Source organism: Notechis scutatus, chromosome 5 (assembly GCF_049901735.1).
Source record: "Notechis scutatus isolate UNSWTSFEM ecotype Mainland chromosome 5, rNotScu1.2, whole genome shotgun sequence".
Taxonomy (NCBI): domain Eukaryota; kingdom Metazoa; phylum Chordata; class Lepidosauria; order Squamata; family Elapidae; genus Notechis; species Notechis scutatus.
In genome coordinates, this window is record NC_142013.1 from 53,710,119 (window position 1) to 53,722,241 (window position 12,123).

Sequence of the window (12,123 nt, forward strand, 5' to 3'; positions counted from 1 at the left end):
GTGTGTGTGTGTGTTTGTTTGGTTATTCGGGTTTTCTCCGCGTAAAATTGGAAGTATCTTGGCAACGTTTCGTGAAATCTCATTCATCATCTTCAGGCTTGTGTCTTCGGCTTTGTGCTTCTCGGAGTAAGCACAAAGCCGAAGACACAAGCCTGAAGATGACGAATGAGATTTCATCAAACGCTGCCAAGATACTTCCAATTTTATGCGGGAGAAAACCCGAATAACCAAAGATCCACATACAAATACCCCGAAAATCTCAGAAAACATATATATATATATATATATATATATATATATATATATATATATATATATATATATATATATATATATAAATAAATAAATATCTGGAGTTAAAGCTCACGTCAGTAATAATTATTACCTACAGATTCTCCATTCATGTTTGCCCTGATCTATGTATTTTTGCTTTTTGTCATAAAAACAAAACAAAAGCCACTTGCTTATGTATGAGAATATTGATTTCTCCAACTAAAAGGTGGAACAATAAAAGGTAAAATAAAATAGGAAAATATACAATATTGCAGCTTCAACCCAAATCTTCACTGATCTTATTGATGGATGGACAGACAGTAAACATTTTAGACTGCTGTTTTTCCCCTCTTTTGAAAGTGTTAATATTTTCTGTCCCATCATTCAGTTCTACACTTTGGATTCGTTCTCTAAATTGGCCACATCACCATTCCTTTCTGCTTGTTCTTCATGGCTTTTAGCTTCCTCTCCAGCCTCTGATTCAGCATGTTGATCTAATTGGCTTGAGACAGACCAAGTAAGAGGTAACTCTGCTCGACTAGACATCTCTGCCAATTCTTTGGCGCTATAAGATGGGGTGTTGGTTTCATATGTCTCATGGAAATTATTATAATCAACTTCATAAAATCCATCCTCTAGAGTGAGAACCGGTGTGAAACGATAACCCCACAGAATTTCACTGGTAATGTAAGAACTTCGGGCTTGGCATGTCATCCCTACAAAGAAAGAAGAGAAAAAATAGAAGGATTAACTAGACTCAGTAGTACTACATTTATTTATTAATTAATCACATTTATATAGCTGGCCATCTCACACCATATGACTCTGGGCAGTGTCCAACAAATAAATCTTTTATCATTAGTTTTAATTGCTTTTGCTACTTGGAATGCTTTTTCATGGAAAAGTGGAATAAAATACATTTTTAAATAATTATACTTACTATAGTTTTATACTTAGCTAAGCTCCAAGGAAAAGCATGGCAGATTTGTAAAAAAATCAAGGTTTAATAGCATGCAAAAATGATGTCTTATATTCAATTTAGAAAAACAATTTTGCAGATTGTCCTTGTTTAGCAAGTGCCACATATAGTGGCTTCTTTTTTTGGTGGTAATTTTATCAAACCCTATAATTATAACAGTAAAAACTAATTCAAACTGAAGAAATATATAAAAAATAAAAAGAGTAGAACATGCAGAAAAGAAAGAAAAAAGGAGAAATAGAAAAAGGAATAGAAAAGAAAGAAAAGTAAAAATATAGTAAAGAAAATAAAAGAAATATATGAAGTGACTTTGCACCTTCATCACAAATATAAACAATTTAGTAACTTATCTTCTCTTAAAACACAACAAATGGTTTCTTCTTCCCATATTCCATAAAGAAGAGTCATTTGAATTCTTGTGCCAGCAAAAATTCACAAAGGTTTACCAAAGATAATAACATATTTATTTTAATCTTAATCAAATAAGCCAACTATATATTGTTTTATTTCTGACAAAGAATCTTTAGCCCATTCAAATTGTGTCATAGAATTTAATTTCTTTTCATTGTTTTGTCACTTCTCACAAGATTCTTCAAAACATGCCTCTTTTGTAAATCCAGTACAAGAAAATTATCTTGTATTGGAAAATGCCAGGGTGGCATTTGGACTTGTTCCTTTGGTGGGTGAGATTCTTTCTGGCCAATAATCTTGTAGAACCTCTTTGCTCAGTTCTTCTCTCTTCCAGGCAGGCCCTTGCATTGAGATGAGGTGTAAGCTCCACCTCTTCATCTTCTGTGGCTGCCAGTAGCACAACACACACACATACACACACACACCACACCACACCACATCTTCCCTTCAAAAGAGACAATAAAAAAGTTAAGAAGGAAACAAAAAGACCAGAATAAATCCTCTCCAGCATAGGGATTAACATTCAGCAGTCAAGCTGAAAACAAAACCCTAACAATCATTTCTACTAACCCTGGCAGGGCAAACTACTGTATATAAACTAGGGGCAAACCCCACATTCACTCACACTAATAATGATACTTAGTCTGGAATGAAACATCTGCAAGTGAACAAGCAGGCTCAGAGCACCAAGGGCTCTACGATTCAACCCTGAGCTACACATATTTGCATCTATTGGGAACATATAATTGTACTTGGGAGATTGCTGTAGATATGGTAATAACCGGGATGGGATTCAAATTTTTCAACAACCGGTTCTGTGGATGTGGCTTAGTTGGTGGACATGGCTTGGTGGTCATGTGACTGGCTGGGCGTGGCCAATTCAATATCACTCACATCAAGGCACGCATCTCCTTGCCTGGCCTCTCATGACTGTGGGGATGCTACAACAGTTGTAAGTTTGAAAAATGGTCATGTCACTTTTTTCAGTGCCATTGTAACTTTGAATGGTCACTCCACACAAGCAAACTACCAGCAAAGGAGAGGGAAAAAACTCCAGAGAAGTTCCTGAGACAGGAAGTCTAGTCCTGCCAAGAATGTAATAAGGGTTAACGGAGAGGCCGTTTCTGTAAGCAATACCAGAATGTTTCCTTCCTGCCTTCCTTACAGGATTAGGCCAGTAATTTCTTCTAACAACCGGTTCTCCAAACTGCTTAGAATGTTAACAACCAGTTCTAGCGAATAGGTGCGAACTGGTAGAATCCCACCCCTGGTAATAACCACTGTTTCCAGTATTTCTGCCCTCTATTATTATGCCCAGGGACTTAACCCTATAAGGTCTAAAGATCAGGTGAATCACCATCTGGTCTTTTTGAGAACTCATCCATTTAATGCATGAAGTACATCATTATCTACTGGGCAGATGGGATTCTGGCATCTAATTTTAGTAACTGAGACACCAATAGCAAACAGTTAATGCAGTTATTTTTTCTGACTAAGCCTTCTGTTTCTGTACGTGAATTTACTGCTGAAGTGTAGCTCACGAAGTCTGAGAATATAAAATAGATTTCACTGATCATACCCTAATACTGGTAGTGCGGGAAATAAGAATTTGAAATTTTAATACAGATTTAGTTGTATACCCAATGATTGCAATACAGCAATTAAGAATACAATTTGTCAAAAGCAATAGAAAGTGATAAAATGTACTATATGTTAAAAGTAGCCACAACTAAAAGTTGATTAACATAAATCCAAATTAACAAACTTGATTAAAATAAATTGAGGAACAAGTAAAAAGAGTTTATCTTTTAACAATTAAAAACAAATGGTTGAGTTGTGGCTACCATTCAGTTTCAGGACATAGTCGGGCACAAGACTTCTCCCTCTCTCTCAATTCTTATTTTGATACTAACAAGTAAATAAAACAGGGCTGCTTGCACAGTCTTCTTGCCATTTTGTTTGAATCTTCCAATAATCCTTTCTGAAGGCAGAAACATATAACACCACCGTCTCATAATCTCCCACCAACCACCAAAGCAGCTTCAGGGCAATTTTACTGTTCCATGTTATCTCCTTGAGGTTTCAGTCCATTTCAGGTAGCATGCTTGTATTTGTGGAATGCTACTAATTAATTGGGTGTTTCACAGAAGCAGGAATGCCTTTTCAAATAAACCATTGCTGACTACATTCTGTAATATCTTCGAGAACTAACTTTAACCCTGACTGCTGTAAAAGTACATATAGTGCTATAATAATTATATACTTATACATAGAAATAGCTGGTCTAAAATCGTTTACAAGTATGATTTTTATTTCATTGAACTTCCTTCTTTTCCCCATGAATGTGTTTTAAAAGTCCAATGATGTATTGTTTTATCCCCCGCCCCCATAACCTGAGATAGAATATTTTCTCCTCTAGCTTCCAACCCCACCCACTCCGCAATGATCTGTTCAGGGAGTCCATATATATTATCTGGAAGTGTAAATGTTAAGGGTCAGGTGAAATAATTTGCAGGTGGTTAGCCAAAACGTTTTGCATTATTTTTGAAAATGGTCAAGAAATGCCAAGTTACTATTGGAGAACAAATCTCCCTATCTTTTGATTGCCAGTAAATTTGAAACTGGATCTAAGACAATTCTGTAACAAATTGTAAAGAAAACAATCTGAAAGAATCTTGAAATAACATAAACATGAATTTGTCAGAGTTAATCTTCTCTCATATATGAATTGGATGACTATCTTAATAGAATGTGGGAATGCTATAGATGTAATCCATCTCCACCTTGTTTTCAGTAAAGATACAACAGTGGGAGGGCTCACAAATTTGGTGCTTAGAGTTTGGAGTGATCCAGACTCTAGTTGAAGAGGGTACCAGTATATGCAGCTGTATTGGGCATCAGAAAAGTGGAGTGTCCTTAGCAGGACAGCAGGCAGAAACAAGCTATGGTCAGTGATCTCAGGAGTAGTCTGCACCATTGTTCCATCCCAAGCTTTATTTAACCAAAACCACTGCCAGCGGAAGGAATATTCCTTGTTTTAAATAAATTCTTCATATTTTCTTTTTCCTCATAAGGAATGTGCCATATTCAGATGAATGAGGAGTGCAGCCAGCACCCATTATTTAATAATAATGTTGCTGTATCCATTAGATTATTCTGTGAGATTTAGGATCATTATATTAGGAGAAGAGTCAGAAAAAGAAACTATGTTCCACTAAATGTTTTGTCTCTCATAGTTTCTCTTGCAGAATACAAATATACAATATACAAACCTATTTCCTTGTAAATGTCTACATATTAGAAAGGATATTAATGCCAGGATGATAATGGTTCACTACATTTTGTCTTCGGAATAAAGAGAGACAATGTTTCTGTTTTTAGCCATCTGTTTAAATTTGTCTAATTTTGGAATACTTGGGATTACTAATAAAAATCAATAATAGGTTGATTTTACTTAAGACCCCCTTTCTTTTATTGGAAACTCAGTAGACCCGCAGATTCAAATAATAGGAAACCCTGGAATGCAGATGCAAATTTTCATACATGAGCAATTGTGCAAAATAATACTGTAGATGTGGGTTAAGAGGAAGATTTATCATGATTTGCTAACTGGTTAAACAACACAAATAAATAGAAACTTTAGTTATTCCCTCTGCTAACGATGAACTTTCATGGCGATGGGTTTTTCTTGCTCTTCTGTTTTCTTAGTATAATTGAAATGAAGGCAATTGCTACAGCAGCTTTGTATCAGTCTGTTGATACTGAAATGTACTTTTGATAACCAGTTGCTATATACATTTCAAAATGTAACCATTGCACTCCGAAATTTCTTTTGCCCACCTGCTTAAGAAGATTCTGTAGAGTGAAGTGTTTCAAAACTAAAGCTAATAAGAAGCCAGTGAAACATCAACACAAGAGCCAATTTGCTTTAGTGCAGGGCTGTCACACTCCCGGCCCTCAGGCCAATGCATCACATGCTGGCCACACCCACTCCCAGTTTAGCCAAGGGGAAAAAGTCCACATCACGTGACGCTGCCATGATGACATGAGTTTGACACCCTTGCTCTAATGGTTAAAGCACCAGGTTAGAAAGTGGGAGACTGTGAATTCTAGTCCCACCTTAGCCCTGAAAGTCAGCTGGGTGACCTTGAGCCAGTCACTCTCTCTCTGACCAACTCACCTGGCAGGGTTGTTGTTGTAGGTAAAATAGGAGGAGGAAGGTGTGTTGGAAAATAATAAAGGCAGGATATAGAATAACAGAATAACATAATTGAAAAGGATTTTGAATGTCTTCTTATTCCTCCTGAGTTCTAGGTTGGTTCTCTCCTTGATTAAAATAGGTTGACATCTTCTTCCTTGTGACCCCCTTAAACACTGGAACACTGCTATCATATCACCATCTTTGTTACTTTTCTCTTTCTACAGCCTCAGCATATATTTTTATTTCATGGCAACTAAAACTGGATACAATATTTCAAGTGCGGTAATACCAAGCCATTATGAAGTGGTATTAGCACTTCATGTGATCTTGATTCTATCCCTCAATTAATGGAGTCCAAGACTGTGTTGTCTTTTTTGGCAGATAAGTGCAATGTTGCCTGATATTTAAATGATTGTCCACCAGGACCCCAAGATCCCTCTCACAGTTACTATTATTGAGCCAGGTACCACCTATTCTATATCTGCATTTGGTTTTTCTTGCCTAAATGTAAACTCTTACTTTTCTCTGCATTGGATTTCATTTTGTTAGATAGGACCTATATATATATGTTGTGATTCCGGCATCTGCTACAGGTTTTTTGAATGACAGCTCCAGCGAGGAGGACTTATATGAATCAGCAAGTTCTAACGATGAGGAGGAGATGAATGCATTTGATTTGCAAGATCGGCTTGAACCTTCAAACTCCTCCACCCTTCAATTAGATGGTCAGCCGGGAACGGGTGATAATGAGGAACAAATGTTATCTTCAGGTGAAGAAGATGATAATTTGGATGATTGCTGGGTAGATGTCAGGACAAGACGTCTCCTGACAAGGAGGAACCAACGAGGATACAGTAGGAGAGCAGACCAGCAATTAGACTAATTAGTTACTCTATAAAGGGAGAGATATGACTTTGCACTTTGTCCGGAACAAAGTGTCTATTTGCAAGGAGAACTGAAGAGCACAGTTTGGAGGATTTTGATCTGAAATATCTTGTTGGGATTTGGATTTAATTCGTTGGAACTTCTACTTATTGGAATTATTTTGTGAAGGATTTTGATCTGAAGAATCTTGTTGAGTCTTGGATTTAGTTCGTTGGAACTTTTACTTATTGGAGCTATCTGTGAAAATTCCTGTTTGCTGCCTTTCTTTACAAGGACTGTTGCTTTCAGCCTTATCTGTTTACTTTAAAAGGTGGGACATAAACATTTTCCTGTTTGCTGCCTTTCTTTACAAGGACTGCTGCTTTCAGCCTTAACTGTTTATTTTAGAAGGTGGGACATAACATATATATATATATTAACATTTGAAATAACCAATAAAAGTAATAAGCAACATAAATCAATTGTAGATACATCTCGTACCACTTAGCTGACCTTTAGTCTTGAAGTTAAGCATAATCAGAGCTGGTTAGTCCTTAAGAGAGAGTGACAAATGAATTGCAGAATTGTAGACTGGATTAGGAAATATCCCCTTCTCCCAGATTGGAAGAAAGCAAAAGATACATAAAGATAATAGTAGAGATGTGTTCATATATCACCAGAAGCTAGGTTTGAGTGAAATGCTACCTCTTATGCAATTCTATAAAAAAAAATCCAAATGCAGTTATATTAGTTGAAAGGACTATGTGCTTAGGTCTTATCTTCTATGAGAATATGTCTTTCTCAGAGTTAAGTGGTTGGTAATTACAGATGCAATCAGAACTTTTATTTTAAAACTTTATACAGTAAGTGGTTCAGAAGTAGGTGAGCTTGTTATGTGGTTCAGGATCATTACGTTATATGTCATCAACTTTTATATCAGAAAGATAAATTCCATATAATGTTTGAAGTATACACAAAAGTAACAGTTCAAACAACTACTTGTTGTCAAAAAACAACTGAGACACATCTTTTGTTCACTATTGTATTTTTGAAGCTGTTTTTGTCCTTTTGTATGTTGTTGTAGTCTGGTTTTAATCAATTCTATGTAGTGAAGGGTTTCAAGTAGACAGCTATGAATGAAGCATGATGCCCTGTAATGTGGCATGAAACAAGATCATGCTTTATGCTTTCAGCTTAGATAGTTGGACTGTATGACAATATTAGTACAGCAAGTTAGGCAGTTCAGTGGCTTTCAAGGAGGACAATGAGTAACAAAAATGAGGAAGGCTGGGAGAGAATGCAAAATATAGCTTTGCATTCAACAAGCTTTGCATCCAACAAGAAAAGTGAGGCTACTATTTTCTCCCCTCTTAGTTTGAATCTCAACCATCCTGACTGTAAACTTAGAAATCACCTCTCATTTTTTGACATTAGGAGTAGTGTCTCATGGTGGGAAAAGATATGTTGGAAAATCATCCTTCCTTTTATGATACCTTTCATTCCTAACCACATTCATATTTGCACAATCATAACCTTTTGAAAGGCAAAAACTTCAGGATGCACTGTATTTGTAAGACATATTTACTCAGTAAAACTATATCTGGTGCTCTCCATCAATTCCTTTCTCTGGGCTTGTTTGATGTACTGAACCATAAACTAACTTTACTACTTGGATTCCCAAACTGGCTTAGCTAAAGGTTGGTTGGTTAATTTATGGTGCAATGTCTCATGCAACTGTTCTGAGGGCCTGCTAATTTCTTTCCTGGGATAAATCTTTATCTTTTTTCATGGTTCTCTAATCCTCATTAGATACTGTGCATCCAAAAAATAAATATGCTAAGGCAACACAGAAGAATGAAAAGACCCTTCCTAAGTGCAGCTATGTCAGAGTGAATGCAGCAAGGTATGTTAAATTCAACTTTCTGATTATTGCTAGCATTTCTAACTTGCCTGCCTTCTTTATTTCGTGGAAATTGCTTAGTTATACTAACGTAGCTTTTAATTTTAATACCAGTCTTACAAGATTCAGGTAACGAGTCAAGCAGAATTAACTTTTATATTGAAAGTGGAGAAATGTGGGGACCATATTCAAATTCCATTTGAGTTGACAGAATAGTATTGCAATGTGTTTGTGCTTTGTTTAATTATACTGTATTATCTCATATTCATAAACAGGTGGAACAGCTGCTTTTTCTCATGCATTTTGCTTTCCATGTGATTTAATAGGTGGCTTTAAACATCAAGCCAAAAAGAGGAAGAAGTCAGAATGCAAAACATAATTATTTCCCACTAAATGTAGACTACCTGTAATAAACTGGAGAGTCAGTTCGGTCTAATGATTATGGTAGCAGGCTAGAAACTGGGAGGCTGTAAATTCTAGTACTGTGTTAGGCATGAAAGCTGACTGGGTGACTTTAGACCACTCCATTCTCTTTCAGCCTAATCTGACTCACAGGATTGTAACTGTAGGGGGAGGAGAAGGAGTATGGTTTGTTTGCTGCCTTAGTTAGTTATAAATATAATAAAAGTGGGATATATAGTAAATAAAAAGAAAATGCAGGTATCTTACATACAAAAGATATAAGCTATGAGGTAACATATACTGAAATCTTAGCATATTTATTTGAAGTGTAACATTATCAAAACAGCAGAAAATGTAAAACATTGTTGTTAATGTGAAATTTCTACTTCACAAATCTAAAATATGGGACAAAGCTCACTTCCAATTCTGGGTGTTGAAATCCAGACATCCTAAAGTTGCCAAGATTTAGAACCACTGGTTTATATTACCTCTGGCCCCATGAAACTTTGACTGGGTTTGCTATTTCTGGGCAACTCCCACTGAGGTTTCAGTACAACAGTTTAAAAATATATATCACTTGAAGCAAGACAGCCCTGTGAAAAATCAAAAGGTACAAGACAGGTTCACAAAGCTATTTCAAATCACTGAGATGGAAGGAGTGATATGAATGCTATCATTCTCCTAACAATAGATTGAAAATAATAGTTGCAAAATAATTTTGCACTAAGTGACTTGATATTTCTGGCACAAATAATATACTCTTAGGACTTCATGGGTTTGTTGAAATGATCGAACTATGTATTTCTAACTATAAAAGCCTTATTTGGAGGCTTTTATTTCTAATAAAATAAAATAGAAATAACCCTCTAAACTCATTGAAACAAAGTTTCTTTGGTAGGGAAGAAGTTGATAGTGAGACATACTCTGGCCATGGGTTTCCGTGAGGGCTAGACAGGGGTCAGATTCAAATTTTTTAATAACTGGTTCTGTGGGTGTGGCTTGGTGGTCATGTGACTGGGTGGGTCAAAAGAGAGAAACTCACTTTAACAATGCTCTGGAGCAGGGGTTAGAGTAGATGACCTACGAGGTTCCTCCTGGCCCTGGATTGCTGTGATGCTTCAAAGCATCCTCTGAAGCTGCGTCTAGTGCCAGGGTTTGTGGTCCTTCCTTCCCTCCTTTTTCTCTCCCTCCTTCCCTCCCTCCCTCCATTCATCCATATCTCATTCACTTTCCCTTCCCTCCCTCCCTCCCTCTTTTTTCTTTCTCTTTCCCTTCCTTCCCTCCCTCTTCCTTTTTTCTTTCTCCCTTTCCTCCCTCCCTGTCTTTTTCTTCCTTTCTCTCTCTCTTTCTTTCTTTCTTTCTTTCTTTCTTTCTTTCTTTCTTTCTTTCTTTCTTTCTTTCTTTCTTTCTTTCTTTCTTTCTCCCTTCCCTCCCTTTCTTTCTCCCATTCCCCTCTTTCTCTCTCTCTTTCTTTCTTTTTCTCTCTTTCTTTCTTTCTTTCTTTCTTTCTTTCTTTCTTTCTTTCTTTCTTTCTTTCTTTCTTTCTTTCTTTCTTTCTTTCTTTCTTTCTCCCTTCCCTCCCTTTCTTTCTCCCATTCCCCTCTTTCTCTCTCTCTCTCTTTTTTTCTTTCTTTCTTTCTTTCTTTCTTTCTTTCTTTCTTTCTTTCTTTCTTTCTTTCTTTCTTTCTTTCTTTCTTTCTTTCTTTCTTTCTTTCTTTCCTTCCTCCCTCCCTTTCTTTCTTTCTTTCTTTCTTTCTTTCTTTCTTTCTTTCTTTCTTTCTTTCTTTCTTTCTTTCTTTCTTTCTTTCTTTTACTGTTGCCCCCCGTGCCCTATTTTGGGCCTAGGAAGCCTCCCTGGAGCCTCAGGAGAGCCAAAACAGGGTGTGGCGCCGCAACCCCTGCACCCTTTTTTGTGCCTAGGAAGCTCCGTCGAGCCTCAGGAAAGCCAAAATGAGGCACAGGGGGGCATCACCCCCCTCATGCCCTGTTTGCGCTGCACACACACCCGCACCCTGTTTTGGGCCTAGGAGGCCTCCCTTCACTTACCTGAGAGCCAGAACCAGGTGCATGGGGACTCCTGGGAGGGGAGGGGAGGGGAGGGGAGGGACCAGCTGCTCTTCAGAACTACTGGTTGAATCCCACCCCTGGGGCTAGAATGCCTACAAAAGGGTTAGTAAAGGTTACTAAAAAAACAACTCTACTTGCCAAAGTCAAAGGACAAGTAAAAATCCTCAAATACCTCAGCCAGGATTTTTTTTTTCTCACAGAAAGGGAGAAGCATATAGCACTGTTCTTAAAGGCAAAATATGCCAAACAATTATACATTTTCTGTCTCAGTATTCCATTACAGTTCCTTAAGCAATGTCAATTTAGAACACATTGATATATGGGTTGCCACATGCAACTCATGGCTTTATGTGCCATTTTTCATTATCTGACATTACCCTAGCAGTGTAATATGAAAATAGTTGGGATGCAAAACATTTTCTGTTGACTCATGTGTATTGTTCTTAGATTAAATAATTAATTATTATTTATAAAAATTAATAAGTATTGTTCTTAGATTAAAAGTTTCCCTTTGTCATTTTCAAAAAGACAGTTTTGTGTTTTGATGGGAAACTGAGACACTTTTATGGAATAATCCCAACTTTTTTGTTTTCTGAAGTCCTAGGAACATTTATTGTTGACAGATTTCATTTTTAGCAGTTGGAATGATAAATCGATGTTTCTAGCTAAGCATTGGTAGTGGTGTCACAGCAATTCATCCAATATAGATGATGAATTTCATGGATGCTGCACTTGTAGGACTGAAAGATCACTCAGTGAGCCATAGGGCAAATATATCTATATCTCCAACCAGTTTGGGTATAGTCTATTCAACTATCCCCACTCTAACTTCCTTCCAGACAAGCTGAGATTACAATTTTCAGACAGCCTGGCCTTTGGCTTTACAATCAAGGTGATTGGGCTTCTTACAATGTTAATGAAATGAGCTGCATTACCATAATGTGGAAATTGCTTTTGGCATTGCAGGGAGAAGGAGGAAAGTCTCAGCAGTGGGGAGCCAACTGGCAAAATGAGAGAGGTGGAAGA

General features: G+C 37.0%; 1 protein-coding gene across 1 annotated transcript in view; it reads right to left on the bottom strand.

Annotated features, from left to right (window-relative positions):
- Window positions 1–326: 326 nt before the first annotated feature.
- Window positions 327–12,123, bottom strand: part of KCNJ6 (potassium inwardly rectifying channel subfamily J member 6) — a 124,564-nt gene continuing 112,767 nt past the window's right edge. The window contains exon 3 of the mRNA XM_026663910.2: window positions 327–989. Coding sequence (XP_026519695.1) covers window positions 664–989 — 326 coding nt within the window. The 3' untranslated portion in view covers window positions 327–663. The remainder of the gene's footprint in view (window positions 990–12,123) is intronic.